This window comes from Diceros bicornis, chromosome 41 (assembly GCF_020826845.1).
Source record: "Diceros bicornis minor isolate mBicDic1 chromosome 41, mDicBic1.mat.cur, whole genome shotgun sequence".
Classification (NCBI taxonomy): Eukaryota; Metazoa; Chordata; class Mammalia; order Perissodactyla; family Rhinocerotidae; genus Diceros; species Diceros bicornis.
The window spans coordinates 10,760,865-10,782,808 of NC_080780.1; the positions used below are offsets into that span (position 1 = coordinate 10,760,865).

Here is a 21,944-nt window from a genome sequence, read left to right on the forward strand (position 1 = left end):
CTGAATGTTTAATTGAGCCTCAGAAGAAGACCTTTTGGTGGGTGTTGAAAGACTATCATGAGCACAATGCTCTTCTTCACCAGGATCTTAATGCAGCTCATTATTGGAATCACTACAGACCACGTTGATGATTCTAGTTCTGTTAAGTACAGCACTTATGTGCCTTAGAGCACACTTCTGCATGCCGCCTCTTTCCACACTGTCCATATATGGTGGAGGCTGATCTTTGTGTTGGTTGATAGTTGCTCCAACTCACATTTCTGTTTCTTGTGGTAGGGCTTTCACTTACTCCTGTCTGGAGTACCCGTTGTAGCTGTCTAAAATGCCCACCACTCCACACTGACAGGAAATTAACCACAGTTATTGTAAAGTCTTTATTTGATAAGTTCAATGTCTGAATCACTTGCTATTGTATTTTTATTGTCTGACATGCCTCTTGGTTATCAGTCATTTGACCTTGTTTCCAGCCATGCCTGGTGATTTTGTTTGAATGTCTGAGTTTTCAATTTGAATAATTATATTTTTGCATTTCTAGAAATTCTATTGGCTATTTTTCAAATGTCTTTTTTATGTTGTCTTTTTCTTTGATTATAATGTTTATTCTTTCTTTTACATTTATAATTATTTAAAAATAATTTATATTTTAAAACTAATTAATATTACACTTAGTTGACTCATTCAGAATGTCCTTTATTTGAAGTTGTTTAAGTACCATATTTTGGATTATTTGTTAACACTCTCTTACAATAGATAATTTCCTTGTGTGGTTTATTAATTACGATACACTAAGTTATGCCATGGAAACAAATAACCTCCAAATTTAAATGTTTCAAAAACTCATATCTATTGAGCTGCAGGTTCAAATTACTCTCTAAGGCAGCTGTGCTCCATATGAGGGCTCAGGATTACATCTTCATTACCAACATATGCTTCCATAATCAATCACCGTGGCAGAACAACAGAATTGTAAAGAATAGCATACAAACTCTTAAATGCTTCCAGCTAGAGATGGCACATGTAATTTCCACTCACATTTCATTGGCCAAAGCAAGTCACATGGCATTCAAGGAGATGGGGAATGCATTAATACTGAGTACCTAAAGGGGGAAAACTCAGAAATGTTGGTGAGCAGCAGTGAGAACTACCACCTATGATGTCTAGTTTTTTAGTGTGAGGTCAACTTTTTTGAGAACTGTTTTCATTGTGGACATACTGTACCCTATATATTTGAGGTGTCCGTACAAAGATTTGTGTTAATTTCTGCCTGATGCTCCAAGGATTTTTACGGATATAACCAGTTTTTGTGTTAACTTTTCAGCTTTGGTTTCCTCTACTCACAAATTACTGACTCCATGCCTATTGCTCAGGTTTAGGGTTTCAGTATTTCACTGGATTGTTTGTCTAGAAATTTTAGACCTATTACATGAAAGATGCGGCAATCTCAGCTTCCATCTTCCACCTTTCCTATCCCTGTACATATTCAAAGCCCAGCCTCTAGACTTTAAAGTTTATATCCTATCTGACGTCTTCATAAGCCACTGTAGCATCACTTTGCACACTTAGCATGCTTTAAATGAATATCCTCTTTATTTATGTCACTTGATATTTCCTGGCTATGCATTCAAAAATTTATTAAAATTTATTTGGCATTTTTATATTTTGTCTGTTATTTAATCCTCCATGTTGCCAGAAATGCAAGTGCTATATACTTGTTTAATTGTCAATCTTCTCCATAACACTGTATCACAGAGACAGGAACCTTGTCAATTTACAGACTCTATCTCAATCTTGTTTCTCAGAGCTCAGTAAATGTTTGACAACTGAGAAATAAATATTACAACTCTAGGGTAGTGGACAGTGTTAATGAAAGCAGCCATTCATTTCCTCTGTTCCTGTACAAGTATGACTCTCATCTCATCAACAAATAGAATCTGTTTTTCCTACCTTGAATCTGGGCTGGTCCTGTGACTTGCCTTGTCCAATAGAAATCAGTAGAAGTGATGTTCTAGGACTTCCAAGCCTATGCCTCAAAAGGACTGCAACTTCTCCTCTTATCTTGGAGCTCAGCCATTCAGATGTAAGGAAGTCCAGACTAGAGTACTAAATGATTGAGACCACAAGGAGAGAAGCCCTGTAGGATGAGAAGACACCTTGGATATTCCAGCCCCCACCAAGCTTTCAGCTAAATGCATAAACGTAAGAGAGCTTAAACAAGACCAGCAGGAGAATCATCCAACTGAGCCCCAGTCAACCCATGAAACTGTGAGAAATAATAAATTGTTGCTGTTTAGGCGACCAAATCTGGGGATGGTTTATTACGTAACAATAATTGAGACACTTAGCTAACAACCAGTAACTGAATATGCCATTGAGAGAGACAATGGAGAACAGGACACATTTAAAAATTATAATTTTTAAGGAAAAAATTCTAGAAAGTAAATTACTGTCTTTAAGGTGACATGACTAAAAGAAAAAAATTTTGATTGAATTAAGCAATTTTGACAGTTTTAAAAACTGCTTCTAAAACTCAGATATATTGGTATTTGGAGACTGGTCCCTTCTTGGGTTGAAAGGTGAGAAGTTAATCATTTTGACTTTGCCAACTCGTTTCTGAAAAGATTTGCTGAATTTGAGGTTAATTTTATTAGATGTACACCACCTCTTTGTTTTATACAGTGGAAGTAGAAGAATATAACCTATAGATTTCTGGCTGAGGAAACTCACCAAAGGCTTTCTTTTCACATTCAAATGAGTTCAGCTCTTTAGTGAAATCTAGCATTTTAAAATAAAACAAATGATACCACTCCAGAACTGATGCCAAACAAAGGCTGCAGCAATAAACACCGTGAAGATTGTAACTTTTCATGCTTTTGGCATTTCATAAATTCTGACTGTAAGTTTTAGAGAAAATGGAACAAATTCTAAATTGTTAACTTATTACAAACGTAAAATAACACATTTCATATTATAGCATAAGAATTTCTATTTTATGAATGTCCAGATCAGGGCAATAAAGCCATCTCCATGCATTTCAACAGAACTGTGTAAAAGATGTGTGAGGTGTTGAGCAGAGCAACCTGGCCATGGACTCAGGCTGAACATGCAGCGTGTCTCAGCTCTGTTCCTGGTGACTGCTGTATTTCCGCAAAGGTTCTAAAAAACAAGGAAATTATTCCTCTAAACTTAACATTCCTTATTTGATCTTATGGAAATAAAGCACATTTATCATCCATATCATTTATGTGGGTGATTGCTTAAGCATGAAATAAGAGAAAAGACCAGGAAATAGGGCTGCTACTCACTGTTAAGCACATGTTAATGACACCCTTACCTTCTGAGTGAACTTTTTCCGTAAAAATGTCTTTTAGTTTTAAAGTAGCTCTTCCAACACAGTTCTTCTGACATTATTCTTTTATTAAATCATCACCCAGGTAATTGTATCCTATTGATGAAAGAAATCTATTGATACGCTATTGTCTTTTTATCTAGTAAAGGTCACATTAAGTGAACCTGGCTATTAAGTAAATAGCCAAAAAATTGAATGCTGTAATAAAAGTCTTCATCTGCATACACTACAGAGAGGAAGAAATAAAACTGTAAATATAGATTTAAAATGAGTTTAAGATAAATGTGAAAATATTGTAGTATCTTGAGAAAACATCACATAAATGAAATTCAGATGGCTCTTAAGCCATGGGTTTCAAAGTGTGGACAATTTTTCATTACTACAGAAAACTTTTACTATTAGGCCAACAGCACATTGATACTTTTCTGCTGGTTTGAATAGTAGATATGGAAGCTATAGCTACACAACACTAAATAACTGGAAGAACAATGCAGGATTGTACAAATATTCTTTCCGTCATCCATACAGTGTCATAATACTGGATGCTCATTTTCTGACTTTTTTTGTGCATAAGGAAGCTTGGCCATGAGCTAACATCCATTGCTAATCTTCCTCTTTTTGCTGAGGAAGATTGGCCCTGAGCTAACATCTCTGTGCATCTTACTCTGCTTTGTATATAGGATGCAGCCACAGCATGGCGTGATGAGTGGTGCGTTGGTCTGCACCCGGGATCCAAACCTGCGAACCCTGGGCCCCCAAAGCGGAGCACACAAACTTTTCTGACTTTTTAACATTGCAGTTCCCCACTACTCTATCATTGGACTTCTTTTCTTCTCTTGCTACACTCAACAAACTTTTTATCTTGACTTCATTGTTAGCCAAGAATCTGGCAGCTATACAGTGTGTGCACTATTTCTTGAAGCTCAAACTCAATTAAATAAAATAGTTACACTTTCTACCAAATCATGAAAAGAAGCAATGTATTTTCCTTTAAAACAAAAGCATATTCAGTAAATAGAAGCACACAACCCACAAGAGCAGGCAAAGAGCTGTGTGGCTTTTCTTCCAGGGCACTTTGTGCTGTTCCCTCCAAGGGCAATAAACTGGTCTGCAGATACTGGCTAAGCTCTCCCTGGGTGGTTCCCTGGTGTGGAAGCGCTGGCATCTGTCTGGTACGGAGCCTCATTCCACCCCCTTCCTCCCACCAGGTCAGATCTCCTCCTCCCCTGGCCCCCACCCAACTCCTCTAGGATATTTACCTTCTGTTTGCCAAACTCGAGCCCAGGCGAAGATGTATAGTGATCTTCTTCTTCCTCTATATTCCTACGTACTTTCTGGTTTGATTTTGTCACATACTCTGTGCCTGCCTTTCCTGGAGATTTACCTTTGATTCTCAAAAAGCCTGTTTTATAAGTTTAAAAAAAAAAAACTTGAACTTTGACTTTGTATAGCTGTTTTTTTTCCCCCCCAAAGCCCCAGTAGAACCCTGGCCGCCAGTAGCGGAGCGCCGCACTTAACCACTGAGCCGCACTTAACCGCTAAGCCACGGGGTCGGCCCTGTATACCTGTTTTTATTCTCCCCATACTAATTCCTTCTCCTACAGAGAAGGTGCTGCCTCTGACTGACTAGGAGAAAACTATCTTTCAAGTGATCAGGTATACAACGCATAGTCGTGAATATTTCTAGATATTTTCTTGTTAAAATACTTCCCTTGAAGCAAGGTGTTAAATCCAGGAGACTCTGAACATCAAAACATTTATAAATCCTTTAAGATACCTACCATACCTCTAGTCTCTGCTTTCCGAAATCTAATGCACCTTAAAAGGTTCATCTCCGATACAACCTTCTCAATGAAATAGTCCTCATTCCCACCACACACACACAAATAACCATAAAAATTGTATCATTAGTACTCTAGTAAATGCCTCCACTGCAAGAGTCAATGGGCTCTTGATAAGATGACTCCTGCTCCACCCTCTAGCTTGCTCCTCAAAGTAGCATTAACGTCTCCTGGAACCTGTTAGAAATGCAAAATCTCAATCCTGATCCCACCCTTCCTGAACCAGAATCTCCATTTTAGCAAGATCCTCAGGAGATTCATCTTCACACTAAAGTGTGAGAAGCTCTGCTCTGTAGCCCCCCTAACAGAGTGAAGAGAAGTCTCAGAACTCTGCCTGCTCTTTGCAAAACACCTCATCCTCCCGTATCCCTCAATTCTTAATGCCTTGCCATCTCTCTCTAGAAAATAAAGGCAAAACACATTATGCCCTTTATTCCTACTTACTTGAGAGGACCAAAACTCTCTAAGCATCCCTTAAAAACTGCTTTCTTGGGCCAGCCCCATGGCTTAGCGGTTAAGTGTGCGTGCTCCGCTGCTGGCGGCCTGGGTTTGGATCCCGGGCGCGCACCGACGCACCGCTTCTCTGGCCATGCTGAGGCTGCGTCCCACATGCAGCAACTAGAAGGATGTGCAGCTATGACACAACTAGCTACTGGGGCTTTGGGGGAAAAAAATAAATAAATAAAAATTTTAAAAAACTGCTTTCTAATCCCCAGGAGGTTCTGTATTTCTCTTTTTCTGATCCCATCTTTCACCCTTCCTTAACTCTGAAACACTTTCCTTCCACCATCTGGAATCCATGGTCAGTTATCAGCAAATTCCCAACATTTTCTTCTCTCACAATATTTCCTTCAGCCTTATGCTGTTCCAACACTGTTCAGCCTGTAGCCCTGTCAATGGAGATTTCTTTTCTTCTCCCATCCCACCCTAACACTGGGACGGGAGATGGGGTAGGTATACTCCTTGTTCCTCCATGGAGCTTTGAGATCAATCATCTCCTCAAAATGCCACTCTTCAGCTTTCAAACTCATCCCATCAATCAGTAACACTCACTGCACTTCTTAACAGTATCATCTACAAACTCCTGAGTCGTTCTTCCCTCCCACCTCATTGCCGGAGGACTTGAGTTCCTGGCTTGCTGTCACTCTCTCCACTCCAATTTCTGTTATAATTCTCAGTGATCTTAATATTCACAAAAGTAATCTTTCCAATACATTTACTTCCCAGTTTCTTGACTTCTTCATCTCCAAGGATCTGAGTTTTCCCTCTACCTTTGTTACCAATTCCGATGGTCTTTCCAATGTTACAACTGGTCATTACGAATAACTACAACTCTTCCAGAATCTGAATTCAAGCAAACTACTTTTCAATCACAAACTCCTATCTTTCTAGTTCACTCCCTCTAGTACCTCAATTTCAACAAACTTTCAACCCCCTGGGACTCATAATCCATTGCCTCTCACCCTGTTCTTGTCTTCTATTTCTTACCCAGCTTAAATGCCATGGTACATCATTATATCACTCTGACATATACCCTTAACTCACTTACGTATTTTTTCCTTCATTTCTTCACTTGGAAAAATTTGAATTTTATACCCACAAACTGTTTCCTTTTATTAGCAAGGATGAGCCATTCCCACTTCCTGGGCAGTAGATCCCATCTCTTCTCACCCCTGCATTAATTTTTTTACTTTCTCTCCTGGACAGTCCTATCTCTATAAAAGCATATTGCTATCTCTCATCTTAAAAATAAACCTTGTCTTGACCACACTAGCCTTTCAACTGCCACCCTCTCCAGAAATCTCAAGAGTTAGTTGTCTGTAGATTTTTCCTTATATCCCTAGCCTTTCATTGTTTTTGAACCCACTCCAGTCAGGTCTTTGTCCCCATGTTATACTAAAACTACTCTTATCAAGGTCACAAATACTCCCTACATTGCTAAGTTTGTCAAATCTCGGTCTTCATCTTACATAACCTCCCAGCAGCATTTGATTCAGTTCATCACTTACTCCTCGAGCACTTTCTTCACTTGGTCCCACAGCACCACAATGCCCAGGTTTTCTTCCTATCTCACTGGATGCTCCTTTTCTAACTTAACACTGCAGCTCCCCAGGACTCTATCGTTGGACTTTTCTTCTCTTACTATTCACTCCTTTTATGATCTAATCTCAAGGCTTCAGAAAACATCTCTACCCTGATGATTCCCAAATTTATATGTCTAGCCTGAGCATCTCCTGGAAACACGAGACTAGTATATCCAACTGCCTACTCACCATCTCTACTTGACTCTCTAATAGGCATCTCAAACTAACATGCCCAAAATCAAACTCCTGATTATCCTCCAAAACCTACTCCTATCCTAATCATCCCCATTTTTGATTCTCCAGGATTTGTATGTAATTGTCACAAAGGAGATATATTTTGATGTCTATTTGATCTTCAGGCCCTTTGGGATTGAAATACAAAGTAAAATAGATTTCTTTTTTAAGTTGGGAGGGCATGACTTTCAGTTGGAATTAATTCCTCATAGAGACAGGAAAGGTAGCTAATGCGTTGGTGGTGGCCTTAAAAAAGAATCTTAATTTCAATGATTTTTATTTTATTGACCTCCACCACACTCTGCATCGTCACCTCAACTGAGCATGTAATAAACTCAGCGTGATAACTGGCAGTCATAATTACTTTAGAGGTGCTTCTATTTAGATGTGGCTGTCCATGTTACTGAGTAGTTACATGAGAGTCATACCTACCAGATCACACATTTTATCTACTACGGAAGTCATAATACAACTTGTATTGTATTGTAGTACAACCTCCAGCTTCAGCTGGAAAGATGAGCTGTGTGGGCTGGGCAGTGTATCTCAATCTTAACTAATGTTAATACCAACCAAGAGCATGGTCAAAAAGCATGGAATCCCAGGCCCAACACCTATGGATTCTGATTTGGTAGATGTAAGGTGGGGTCCCAGAATCCATATTTTTTGACAAATACTAGGGTAAGTCTTTTATTTGGGAAAGTTTGGAAAGAACTGGTGTGTGAAGATGAGACTAGATAACCTGGTAAGAATCCAACGTTAATAATAACAACAAACAGACACAAAAGGTACAAGTGTTAAACGAAATTGTTGATATATTCAGAGATATTACCATTAAGAATTCCTTCCTATCATTAAGAATACCCAAAGATATCATAAAAAATTAAAATGCCTGCCACAGACAAAAGATATGCACAGCATAATGCCAGATGTGGAACAGGAAAGTCTCTTGCCCGTCTGATGGGGGTAGGAGTCAGCACAATCTCTTCAGAAAATGACAGGCATTACCAAGGTTGAGCATGGACATACTTTGAGCCTGTAATTTTACTTTCAAGTATGAGACCAACAGAAACGCTTGCAGAGGTACACTGGAGAACTTGTATAAGCACATTCTTAGCAGTGTTATTCATAACAGCAAAAAACAACTAGAAACAATCCAAATGTCCATCAATAATAAAATGAGTAAATAAATTGTAGAATAATTTTACAATGAAACCTTATACAGCAGTAAGAATAAATGGACTACAGCTATGTGTCAGCATATACAAATCTCAAAAATACGATTTTGAGTGAAGGCAAGTCATAGAAAAATACAAACAGCATGGTTCCATTTACATGAAGCTCAAAAACAAGCAAACTAGGGGCCAGCCTGGTGGCATAGCGGTTAAGCTGGTGCACTGTGCTTTGGCAGCCCAGTTCGGATCCTGGGCGCGCACAGATGCACCACCACTCGTCAAACCATGCTGTGGCAGCGTCCCATATAAAGTAGAGGAAGATGGGCACAGATGTTAGCCCAGGGCCAATCTTCCTCAGCAAAAAGAGGAGGATTGGCAACAATGTTAGCTCAGGGCTAATCTTCCTCACAAAAAAAAAAAAAAAACAAGCAAACTAATCACATATATATACACATATATATATATAGTGTACCACCTAAAGGGAACACTCCAGTGGGATGGTGTGGTGGCAGTGGAGGGATGAGAAGTAGTTCAATTGTAGATATATTCTGAAGACTACAATATCTACATTATTTATCACAGTTATTGTGAGGATCAACTGAGAAGGAATAACTTTAAAACTACAAATATCATTAATCCTATAAAGCACATGCTCTAATCTCTACTAGTCAGTCAACATTTGTGATAACATTCACTTAGAAATTCAACAAGTGTTTAGTGGGAGGAGAATGCAAATATATTTTTATTAAATTGTAGTTAGGGAATTGTCTGATGTTCTATTTTAATGAGCCTTACTAAAAAATCATGGAAATCAAGACACTCCAGGAGCCTTTTCTAGGTGTCTTCTTAAAAGCCTACAAAACAGTGCTATAAGCAAGGTTGATTTAAAAAAAAAAAAAAGGCAAGGTCTACTCGGAGCTCAAAAGTCATGAGGAAGATATGCACATACACGACTATAATAGTGGTTATGGAGAGAGGCTAGAGGTAGGCTAAGCCTTGGAAAATGAGACAACTGAATCCAAGGAATCTGGAAACCCACCCAGAAGAGACTTCTTCTAGCACACAGTTATGACCAGTGTGTAATTTAACTCATTTTAAGCTCAGCTCACTTTAAGCAGAAGCTGACATAACGTGCTCGCTTTAAACACAAAACACCGTGGTGCCTGCTGCACTCAGATTACATTAAATACCTTTCCCTCCAAGCAGAAGCTTCCTCACAAATGCCAGAGAGGGGGCGATTTTGGAGTAAAGCATTGCTTTCCAGCAGTAACGAAGCAACTGGAACCACACTTTATTTCGTACACTTTCCCATCAAGACTCTGCCATCCTGTCTGTACTGTTACTGTCTCCCTCCTTGAAGTGTCTTTCTGCTGATTTGCTTATTAGAGTAGATTTTAGTCTAGCGGGCCAGATGGCCAAGCCCTTGCTTATAAGAAGGTATAGGGGTTCACGGAAACAGCAGAACTGCTACAAAGAGGGCATCAGTATGTTTTGCTATAGGTATTTAGACAACAGAAAATTAATAAGAACTTTAAAAACTTGCTGCTGCAAGTGTGGTCCATATCCCAGCAGCCATCGGCCTGAGACAGACATGCAAATTCTCAGGCCCACCCAGACCTAATGAATCAGAATCTCTGGGGGTGGGACCGAAGGATCCACGTTTTAAAGAAACTCCCTCAGGTGATTCTGATACTTGCTGAAGTTTAACAAGTACTGTTTTACAACACAAATGCACTAGTGCTTAGACAAACCAGGAGCATGGTTAATAAGAAAAATCTATTTTATTTTTTCCTATTTAAGAACTCAATTGTTGAGTGAGGTTATTCTGCTCTATCACCACAGTTGTTGTCAGTTCTCATTTTACAGGTATAAATATAAAATATTTACAGAATACCTTACCTACCCATGTGTCAAGTACCAGTAAGCCAGCAAAATAAAAAATGAGCAGCCCAAATGTATGCTACAAATAGGGATTCATAATTACCTTCCAAGAAAATATTAATGTTCAGAATCATTTTATCCTACAATATACACTTTGCCAGAAGCAAAGCAAGTCTACATTTTAGAATTTCTACAAGTACTCTATATATGCATATAGAAGCATGTGTGTACAAGTGTATATGTACATGTTTGTGTATAACATATATACAAATATACATATGCACGTACACACACACAATTTCAGCCTATAAGGAGCTAAATATCTGTAAAATGTGGCGATATGGTCTGCTTAAGATTAGAGATGGCCAAAGCTATATTTTTATTTCTTGAAGATACCAACTCATTCAAGACTGAAATGCTTTCAGCATTTCAAAAACGGGCAGAAGACCTGCTACCACCCTGATGAAAACAGACTTTGCTCTCTGAACCATGGATCCCAAAACTGAGGAATATTGCCCAACCATACTGTTTAGACACCTGCCTACCTTATTCACTAAGAATCAGAGAGCATTTACCAAATGTGTGCTAAGTAATTTTCAAAAAAATATTAGAACTTGGGAAATAAAGTTCAATAACTTAACTCGCAACAAACAGATTAACAAAAGTTTTTTTAAGGAGAATAAATTGTCTCACTTGTATATTACTGTTTTTCTTAAAAGGGGGAAGAAGGTAAGGCCCCTTTTCATCTCACATTCAATTATCAGCAAATTCTTTACAAAATGCAGAACTCCAGTGTCCATGACAGTAGGACTAATGAGTCATCTGAAGAGGACCTCTCCCCTTGAAGTTCTAACCGTGCTTCTCAGGAGGCTATTTCCAGTAGCGCCTAACTTCCTATAGGAGCCCTGACTACCTGTTTACACTTTGAGAGCTTAAGGATAAAACTCCTATCTTACCCTCAAATTCAACCTTTCACTGACTTTGCCATCCTTTACTTGCTCTGTTTCTTCTTCCATGATAGGAAAATGTTTATCTGATAAAGGAGCACTCAAAAAGTTAAATATTTCACCATGCTCTTTAATTTCTCCTATAAACCAAAATATGAAGGATGGAAGGAAGGAGGAAAAGAATGGAGGGAGGGAAAAGAACTCATTATTTCCTATCATTAAACTTTGATGTGATGGAAAAAAGAGAAGTTTGTTTATCTTGAAATTATTTTAATTTAGAAATAGAAAACATCTTGGAAGAAAAAAATGAAAGAAAACCACAAAATATATAGGCAAATTTTTACTCCATGAGCTTCTCAAATCCTCACTTATTCACCAATCCCCAAGATGAAAAACACTCTTCTAAAAAGGTATTCAGCCACCACTGTAAAAGAAACAAAAATGGTCAATTTTGAGTGTATATAAGATTTTAATAATAATAATTTGAAACGCAATATGCTGTAATTTTACATAACCAAAACAGTTATTTGAGAACCACACCTATATTACCCCAAGACAGCATAAAAGAGAAGAAACTGAACTTTAAAATCTTGGAACTGAAAAGGTCATTAGACATGATGTGGCTGCCGGCACAGGCTTATCTTAAAAACTCAGAATCCTCTTTTGGAAAATGTGTTTAACAGTCTAGCATAACGTCTTTCTGAATAAGATGAAAAATATGAATTACATAACACAATAGTTAGTTGAGAAGTTTTTCAATTTGATGTACAATCAGCCAGTTGAAAATAAAGAATGCAGACTAGCACAATAGTTCTTAACCACTATATCTTGCTGTAGTCACTCAAACACCTGGTTTAATCATAATGAAAACAAAAATCACCTTTTCTAAGAACTTCTAAGTTTCAAAAGCATAAACATTAAAACTGTATACTGAGATATATATTTTAGAAGTTGTTCTAATACAAAACTAGTATAAATAATAATGTTGGATAAGCTAAAAATTCAGGGGCCAGCCCCGTGGCTTAGTGGTTAAGTGTGCGCGCTCCATTACTGGTGGCCCGGGTTCGGATCCCTGGCACGCGCCAACACACCACTTCTCCGGCCATGCTGAGGCCGTGTCCCACATACAGAAACTAGAAGGATGTGCAACTACGACATACAACTATCTACTGGGGCTTTGAGGAAAAAAGAGGAGGAGGATTGGCAATAGATGTTAGCTCAGAGCCGGTCTTCCTCAGCAAAAAGAGGGGATTAGCACGGATGTTAGCTCAGGGCTGATCTTCCTCACAAAAAAAAAAGAAAGAAAAAAAAATTCAAAAGCCTTCCACGAAGGAATCCAGCAAAAAGGAATTTAATGAGGATAATGTTCCATTCTTAGGCTGAAAACAAACCACTCCAACTGTTTAAACCCAGGCTAAAGGAAATTTATTGTAGCAGTTATTTATAAGAAACTGTCTGAGGATTTTAGCCCATAGCAAGAGAACATCTGTAGTAGGCATTTGATTCTAAATACTGGATTTCAAGAGGGCTAATGAAATGCAAACTGGAGCGTGAAGTGAGAGAATGTGACTCAGAATGGGGAGTGTTCTCAAACCGAGCCAGAATGAGAGACAGGGTATACAACAGATAAGAATACAGGCTCCCAAGCCAGTCAGCCTGGGTTTTATATGCTGCTCTACACCACTTACTAGCCATGCAACTTGAGTAATTACTTACTCTCCACGCCTGTTTCTTCATCTATAAAATGGAAATACAGTCATGCACCACATGACGTTTCAGTCAATGATGGACCGCACATATAAAGGTCGTCCCATAAGGTTAGTACCACATAGCCTAGGCGTGTAGTAGGCTGTACCATCTAGGTTTGTATAAGTGTATATACACACACTACAATGTGTGTATGTATATATACACACACACTGAAACATATATATATATATACACATGCACACTACAGAATATATATATACACACACTACAGAATGTGTATATATATACACACATATATATATACATACACACACACACACAAAAACACGTTTGCCTCACAACTCATAATCTAGTGTGAAAGACAGACCACACCAATGACGCATGGCAGACAGTAATGTTTGGCGAGAGAGTTAAAAATACAGCGCTAAGTGAAGGCTGAGGAAAAACGTGAAAAGCGGTCATATACCAAAATAATGAAAGAGACTTACATGTTGTTCCCAAGGGTAAAACTAAGAACGAGGGGCATTTATAGGAAACAGGTTTCCTATCAAGTAAACCCGTCTGACAACGAAATGGGAAGCAAGAAGAGCAGACGCACCGAGCTGCATGCAAAAGAAGGGACTTCACAGAGACTATCCCATCTCTTCTGTTTACTGATTAGACAACTGCAGCCCAGAGACACTGAGTCTCAGGTTTCCTAATTCTACTTCAGTATTCTCTCCATAATTCCACAACTCCAGGTATTCTCACTGGTAATATAACAGAAATTTCTGAGCTGATGGAAAAGATTTGAGAGATTTGGTCCTTTCTAGGTCTAATTTTGTACGATCCTAAGATACCCTTTTGTGGCACTCCTGCTTAATAACTATGATAACCTACTTTAAAAATCCACCTGACAATACTCATTAAGTCACTTGTCATTTAAAAGACAACTTTCACCAGTATCCGTAGTACAAAACCTACTATTTAAGAGATTTATAGTTTACAGTGCATTTCTAAATAGTTGCTTCAAACCTCCTCATCCCATAAAATAAGCCTAACAGGCACTGCTACTTCCAAATGACAGATAAGGCTCAGAGATTAAATGAATACAAAATCACAGAGCAAATAAGTACTGCAACTCATACTAAGCCTTTACACCAAACCAAACTGCCTAAGACTACTCTACTTGCTCATTGCCATCAGGTGTCCCAATAATGTAACGAATCTAAAAGGGAAAAGCATTTAGAAAAGAATAAAGTAATTCCAGTGTTTTTCCGTCTTTTCTCCTCCTCTCTAATATACCAAAAGGTTAAGATACCCTCCCTATAGTATCAATGGCTCATTACAGTAACAACAACTCCGATTTAAGTTCTTACTCAAATTGTTTTTTAGCTTTTTATGGTTAAGTCATTAATCTTTACTATAACCCAAGTAAGAACTATTATCCTTACTGAATAAACTGGGCACAGAGAAGTAAATCGCCCAAAGCTAAGATAGCTATTATGTTCACAAGAAAAAAGATCTGAACCTAAGCGATCTGATCCAGAGTTTGACCTCCATCACTAGAGTGATTTTCAGATGGGGAGCATTTCCTCTGCACTTTAAAAATCAACAAGTGAATATACTGCATAAAGACGACTTGCATTTGAATATTGGTTCTGTCACTGATACTTGCTTTCTCACATACTGAGAACCTTTAACTCACTTCCCTGATCCTTTAAAATTTTATTTATTAAAGAAAATAGTGCCTATCTCACAGAGTTGCTATAAAGATTGTGTAAGATATAAAGTCACTTTGAATTATCAGTTATCAGGAATTATCAGTAGACTCTAGCAGCATTAAAGAGTCAAGAGACATATCTGCGTATTAACCAAACAGCAAGCTATCAACTCGAATGGTTTCAATTTTCATTCCATCCTAGATATTGTCTATTGCAAAAAGTTTACTTACACAATGATGTTATTAATAGGAATATGGATCAATTTCACAAAAAAGCCAATGAATCCCATTATAGCAAATCCTATTGCTGTTGCCATGGCAATCTTCTGGAATTCTGAATTTGAAAACACAAAATTTATATTATTTTTTGCACTGTTATTGCAATTAACTAGCAGTGACACAAACCTACTGGTGTACACTTTAAATCAAACAAAATACGACACTATTAATAGCAAATAAATTGTGTAACAGATTTTTAAATTTTCCTATTTTATTGATATTTAAGGAAACACAGAAATAAAGTGCATGCCCATGCTAGTGAATCCATCAACAAGCAACAAAATATTTTATCTTCTTAGTAAATGACCAAAATACCAGAAAGAAATGAAAACGTAGATAGAAGAAACACACAGTATTTGTGTTAAAAATTTTGCTAAAAATATTGATCACAAGAGCACAAAACATAACTTTTTATAAACTATAGGTGTACTGTCTTTGGTATTATATAAGCCAAAAATAAGGCTTGAAAAATCAAACTGAGTTGAGCACAATTTTACGTAAACATTTCAGACTCTGGTAACGTTTCTGTTTAACATTATTTCCGCTGGGAAGCTCTCCCTGCCCTCCTGACTTGGTTAGTCCCCCTACTATGTGTTATCAAACCTTCTTCAATTCTCTTCCATAATACTTACTACAGCAGTAAGTAAAAACTATAACTGCCATTGCTTATGACCATCTTCCCTGAAAGATTCTAAGCTCCATAAGAGCAAAAGCTATTCTCTATTATGTTATATATTTTTATATATTACACTATATATATAATACAATGTAACATATTATATTCCCAGCTCGTAACTCAGGCAGCAGTCAACAAATAAAAGAGAAATTCTGGTGCACTTTTTAACACATGAATCATGATAAACAAGAAATTAAACTCGGACCAGCCCCAATGGCCTAGTGCTTAAGTTCGATGCGCTCCGCTTCTGCGGCCTGGGTTCAGTTCCCAGGTGTAGACCTATACCACTAGTCTGTTACTGGCCATGCTGTGGTGGCAGCTTATATACAGAAAAGAGGAAGACTGGCAACAGATGTCAGCTCAGGGCAAATCTTCCCCAGCCAAAAAAAAAAGAAACAAAAAGAAATTAAACTTCCTAGGTTGGCAATAACTATGCTGTTGATTTCACGTTAAGGTTTTGTTTGGGGAAGGAGAAGGGGCACAGTAGCAGAGCAGGAAGGACTCCAAAAGATTAGACACTAAAAAGTCTAAAGTCATTAAATATGACTAAGGCAAACGTAACACAGAAAATAAGGCTGTGATAAATAATCTCATACCACTTGCAAATACACAAAACAAAAAAGTTTATAAAGTGTACAAAATTTAGGAAGCAGTGACAATGTTAAAAAGCAATAAAGCAAAATAAACCAGTAAAAATGTTGATGCAAGTTACTGCAACGGTTATTAAACAGAAAGATATTAATCAAATAAAAGCCTTAGAAAAGGCAGATTTAATTTTTTCTCTCATTTTAAAGGTATTACCTTTTCTATCAGGTTTAGTGCATCTTTTTACCAGTCGAATCGAGTCCTTCACAAACTGCCGGCTTGGCTCAACGAACTGCATTACCTGATCCATGACGCCTGTTTAAAAAAACAAAAAAGAAAAAAGATACTCACTAGTATTTATCCTACAGCAAGAACTTGCTCAGTTATACCAAAATGGAAACGAAACCAGTCATGAATTCATGTCTGATATGGGTCAATTTCACCTCATAAAAATAAAACAAAACAAAATACAGACTCCAAGCCTAAATTGACGTTATTTTTCTAAACTCCAGCAAAGCATCAGATTAAAGGCAGTAAGAAAAACATGGGTCTTACCCACGTTGTTATCACTGACAAAGGACGCATGCTCTTAATATAAAAGGGCTATTGCTATCAGAAAGTTAAGCAATTGACAACACACTCACTCCTTACCCACTTTGCAGTCCTTTCATTGCTCTTGCTAAGGAACCAACAATGTTGCGATCCAACAAATATTTTCTATATTTTATTTTAAACTCCCCAGAAACCAGTGCCTGGTGCAGTGAATGCCAACTATGGTGCTGCAAGAGTCTAGAGCAGAGGCAAACGTGGATTTCAATCTGATTGTTCTAAACCATGGGCACACAAGATTTTTAAAAAAGAGTATATTTGTGTGGGATAGATCTATCAAATTTTCAAAACCACAAAGACCGACCAAACCAAGATCCAGATTCTGAGAAGCTATTAGCTAAACTCCAAACCGTTAGATGTGGACACATCTTTTAAGGAAACAGTGCTATATATTTTACCATATAAGTTCTTTTGAGGAATCTATTACCTAACAGAAATGTCACCCAATCTTACCTTTAAGAGCCACTGGTATGAGAGCTAATGAGGCCAGTTTATCACTTGTATTTTACTATAACTGCAGTGGTTAGAACAGCAGCCAGGCACATAGATACTCAATAAATTTTTGTTGAATCAATGAATGAACGCCATTGTGGTGGTTCAAATCTGTCTATGAAATGTAACCTCTCTCAGCCCCAGTTTCCTCACCTACGAGGGCAGCTGGAATGATGTATATGAAACACTTACAATGTACTAGGAATTCTATAAACATTCTGGGCCAAGCATATTGGGTTCCTCGAAAAACACAGTAATGCCTGTTTTTTCAGTATTTCACTTTGTTCTTCCAATCCACTGAGCTTAAACTTTATAGACGTCATGATTAAAGCTAAGGACACTGTCTCCAGAAAAAAAAATGCACAATACACGGAACACTGCCCTCAGTGTCACGGGGGGATCTGAGAACCCACTATGATCCCTGATCTAGAATCCAAACCCATCCTCCACCTCCCACCACAGGAGTGGCGGCAGGGCAGGGCGGAACACAGCTCTTCCGAGACAGGACCCCCCCCCCCAACCCTACGCCCAGAGCTAACCCCGAGGCGACTCTCGGCGGCTGGCCTCAACTCTGACTAGGGCACAGAAGCCCCCGAGAGAGTAAGGGTTCACGCCGAGCTGGCCGAACCCCAGGCCAGGGGTCCGGACGCCGAATGATCACAGGCCGCAGAGCCCTGTCCCCTGGGACCTCGAGGCCGCTGTCCCGGTCTCCGCTTCCACACCTGGCCGTGCGGGGAGAAGTGTAGGCGGCCGGAAGGGCCGGACCCTGGTCTCGGACCCGAACGAGGGCTCCGCTTACCGCCCCCGCGAGAGCCGACCAGGGAGCCCGGCTTGCCAGGCCCGCCGAATCCTTGAGTCACAAAAGCTTCGCCCCGTGGCCCCGGAGACACGGCCTCACCTCCCAGCCGACACCGCGGAGGCCTGCGACACGTAGCACTAGAGCAGAGAGACCACGGCCCACCGGAACCGGAAACCAGGTCTCGGGCCTACCGCCCGCCCACCCCTCCATTCATTGGTCCCTACGCGGAGCCCTCAGTGCGCAGGCGCAGCTCCACGTGCGCCCGGGCCGCGCTTCCCGGAAGAGGTGAGCTGAGGGCGTGGCGACGGGCGTCCCGTCGGCTCTCGGGCTTCCTCCGCGGCGCAGTGCGCGTCTGCTGCGTGCCCTGGGGGGAGTTCCCGCTGCTGCCCGGCCGTCTCCTCCTCGTCGCGCCGCCGGCGAGGGCGCCGGTGGACCTAACGTAACGTAGTGCGTCTCCGCTACCGGGTTTCCGCTGACAGGGTAGTTTGTCCTGTAACTGCTGCTGTTCGTGCTGGTTCGTGTACCCGCCGACTGTCGATACTTTGTGTATGTATTTAATTTTACTGATCAAGATGGAGCGTATAAACAATATCACGGTATTTTGACCGACCTAACTCGAAATAGTCTCCCCACCCCCAGACCTCGCCTGCCTCCGGCGTCAGTCTTGGGAACATCGTGGAATTGAGGCCGTCGCTTGGTCTATGCTAGGTCTGGTTTGGGGAAGTGGTGATAACGTGTGTGTGTCATCTATGTGTTTTGCCGAGAGCATTGTGAACCCAGACATTTGGTGATAACTGGCGAGCTTGGAAACCTGGGATCTGATGTTTTTAGAATGAACCATTCTTTCAAAAATCATTTATAGAGCGCCTACTGTGTGTTACACCTTACTAGGTGCTGTGACTAAGCCAGACGTGTCAGGCTCTCTTGGAGCTTATTATGGTCTAGTAAGGGAATTTAAAGTGTAGGGAGGGGAACAGACAAGAAAACAAAATACAAGTTAATAAAAATGCTATATGGCGAATAAAGAGGGTGTTGTGAAGAGAGAAGAAGAAAAATTGGTGGGATAAAGACAGGAATCCCTTAGATGGTCGCTATAGGCCTCTGAGATGACACATGGGCTGAAATCCCGGAGATGAAGAATAACTCAAACCCACCCCAGTCTGTTCAGAATTTAAAAGTGACTCTTAAAACTAAGGCAAGGTATACATTATGAAGGTTGCCATTTGTGTGGACCACCACAAGCATATGGAGAAGGTGTTAAAAACGTAGGTTCCTACTGTCTAACCCACTGAATCAGAATGTCTGGAGGTTTAGGAATTAGAAATCTACATTTTTAAAAAACTTAGGAGTAAGTTTTAGGTACTGAAGTCGATAGCTAAAAACTTCAGTCACCTTGGAGAATATAAAAGAAGCATGTAATTATTTTGAAAACTGGCAAATAAAGGGTAAGAATCAAGCATTTATCCTGATTTTCCTATACTATCTGACCAAAATCATTGAGGGGAAACTCCTTTTTATAAAATTATTCTAGCTAATAAACAACACCTACAAAATGATATTACCATTTTGTAATAGAATATTACAAAAAAATTACCATTTTGTTAGAATATTACCATTTTGTAATAAGTTAATGGATTAGGCTACCAGTCAAGTGAACAAACATTTCCAGGAAAGGGCCAGAGAGTAAATATTTTAGGGTTGGAGGTCTTAAAGTCTCTGCTGTTCTAGTGTAAAAGCAGCTGTAGGAAATAGGTAAATGAATGGATGCAATTGTGTTCCAATAAAACTTTGTTTACAATAGCAGAGGATCAGATTTGGCCCACAGGCCATAGTTTGCCAACTCGTGATCTAGACAAGTTTATCAATGCCTGATAACATCACAAAAGAGAGATCAGACATGTACTTGTAATGTAAGAACAATACAACACTGCCTGTGAAGTAGCCTTGACAAGAAAAAATAATAATAATGGAACCTAGTCACACATCAAAATTCTAGATCTACCAGTGTGGTATTGCTTGTTAACTATAACTCTTAGGTTAAGAAAATTGTGAGAAACATCGAGGTTGGAGTTGTTATAAGATATATATTCTAAAAATGTTTTAATTTTAGACAGTAAAATTGGCACCCTGCTATGATGAGAAAATTAACATGTTTCTTCCTTCCTTACTCATCTCCCCTCCAATTTCTGGTAGTGTTTTGAAATATTTCCTAAGTGAAGGATGATTCTCTTGGTGAAGCCCACTTTAATACTTTTAAAACAAAGTAAAGCGCCTGCCCCGTGTCTTAGTGGTTAAGTGCGCACGCTCCGCTACTGGCGGCCCGGGTTTGATCCCGGGTGCGCACCAACGCACCACTTCTCCGGCTATGCTGAGGCCGCGTCCCACATACAGCAACTAGAAGGATGTGCAACTTTGACATACAACTGGTCTACTGGGGCTTTGGGGAAAAAAAAAGAGGAGGATTGGCAATAGATGTTAGCTCAGAGCTGGTCTTCCTCAGCAAAAAGAGGAGGATTAACATGGATGTTAGCTCAGGGCTGATCTTCCTCACCAAAAAAAAAAAAAAACAAAAAACAAAACAGTAAAAATTGTAAGACCCCCCCCACTCTTATTCATCATTATACTAGAAGTCAGCTAATGTCATAAAACAAGAAAAGGAGGGGGAGGCATATAAATTGAGAAAAAAAAAAGAAAATTATCTTTCTTCAGAGATGGCATGATTGTCTCTGTAGAAAATTCCCAAGAATCAACAAAAAAATTTCTTGGAACTAATAAGCAATTATAGCAAGATTGCAGGATACAAAGTTAATATACAAAAGTCAATTTCTTTCCTACATACAAGCAATGAAAAATTGGAATTTGAAATAAAAAATACAACCATTTTTATTAGCATCAAAAAAGAGGGAGGCAGGCTGACTTAGGTATAAATTGAATGAAATATGTACAAGATCTATATTAGGAAAACTACAAAGTTAATGAAAGAAGTCAAAGAAGATCTAAATAAATGGAGACATATTTCACGTTCATAGATATGAAGACTCAATATTGTCAAGATGTCAGGTCTTCCCAACTTGATATTCAACACAATTCTTATTAAAATCTCAGCAAATTATTTTTGATATCAAGAAACTGATTATAAAGTTCATGGAAAGACAAAAGACTAGCCAACACAATATTGAAGGAGAAGAATAAAGTTAGAGAACTGGCACTACTAGGCTTCAACACTTACTGCAAGTCTATAGTAACACAATGTGATATTGGTGAAGGAATGGACAGATAGATCAATTGAACAGAACTGAGAACAGAGAAATAGACTCACAAATATAGTCAACTGATCTTTGACAAAGCAGCAACAGCAATTCAGTGGAGCGCTCTTCAACAAACAGTACTGGAACAACTGGACATCCTCATGTGAAAAATGAATCTAGACACAGACCTTACACCTTTTGCAAAAATTAACTCAAAATGGATCATAGACCTAAATGTAAAATGCAAAACTATAAAACTTCTAGAAGATAACATAAGAGAAAACCAAGGTGACATTGGGTTTGGTGATGAGTTTTTAGATACAAAACCAATAGCATGAT

The 21,944-nt window shown here is 39.0% G+C and overlaps 1 protein-coding gene and 1 long non-coding RNA gene across 3 annotated transcripts; both read right to left on the reverse strand.

Moving 5' to 3' along the window:
• Positions 1 to 668: 668 nt before the first annotated feature.
• Positions 669 to 5,820, reverse strand: LOC131400096 (uncharacterized). The gene is made up of 3 exons (XR_009217294.1): positions 4,606 to 5,820; positions 3,332 to 3,442; positions 669 to 2,100 (listed from the first exon to the last, which is right to left on the reverse strand). It is a non-coding gene; the product is annotated as an uncharacterized LOC131400096 (long non-coding RNA).
• Positions 5,821 to 11,614: 5,794 nt separating this feature from the next.
• SEC61G (SEC61 translocon subunit gamma) lies at positions 11,615 to 18,548 on the reverse strand. Of its 2 annotated transcripts, none has more exons than XM_058534823.1 (4): positions 18,457 to 18,548; positions 16,674 to 16,772; positions 15,149 to 15,251; positions 11,615 to 11,929 (listed from the first exon to the last, which is right to left on the reverse strand). In XM_058534823.1, the coding sequence occupies exons 2-4, from the start codon at positions 16,765 to 16,767 to the stop codon at positions 11,920 to 11,922; spliced, it is 207 nt and encodes a 68-aa protein (XP_058390806.1). In that variant the 5' UTR covers positions 16,768 to 16,772; positions 18,457 to 18,548; the 3' UTR covers positions 11,615 to 11,919. The 2 variants fall into 2 exon arrangements, with proteins under 2 accessions (XP_058390806.1, XP_058390805.1); XM_058534822.1 differs by lacking the exon at positions 18,457 to 18,548 and adding an exon at positions 18,358 to 18,450.
• Between the last annotated feature and the right edge of the window lie 3,396 nt (positions 18,549 to 21,944).

Bases quoted from the DNA above. Each gene is read 5' to 3' on its own strand.
- SEC61G (XM_058534823.1), bottom strand. From the start codon at position 16,767: ATGGATCAGGTAATGCAGTTCGTTGAGCCAAGCCGGCAGTTTGTGAAG. The intron at 15,252-16,673 runs GTAATACCTTTA...TTTCAAATTCAG, and splicing joins CACTAAACCTGATAGAAAAG to AATTCCAGAAGATTGCCATG.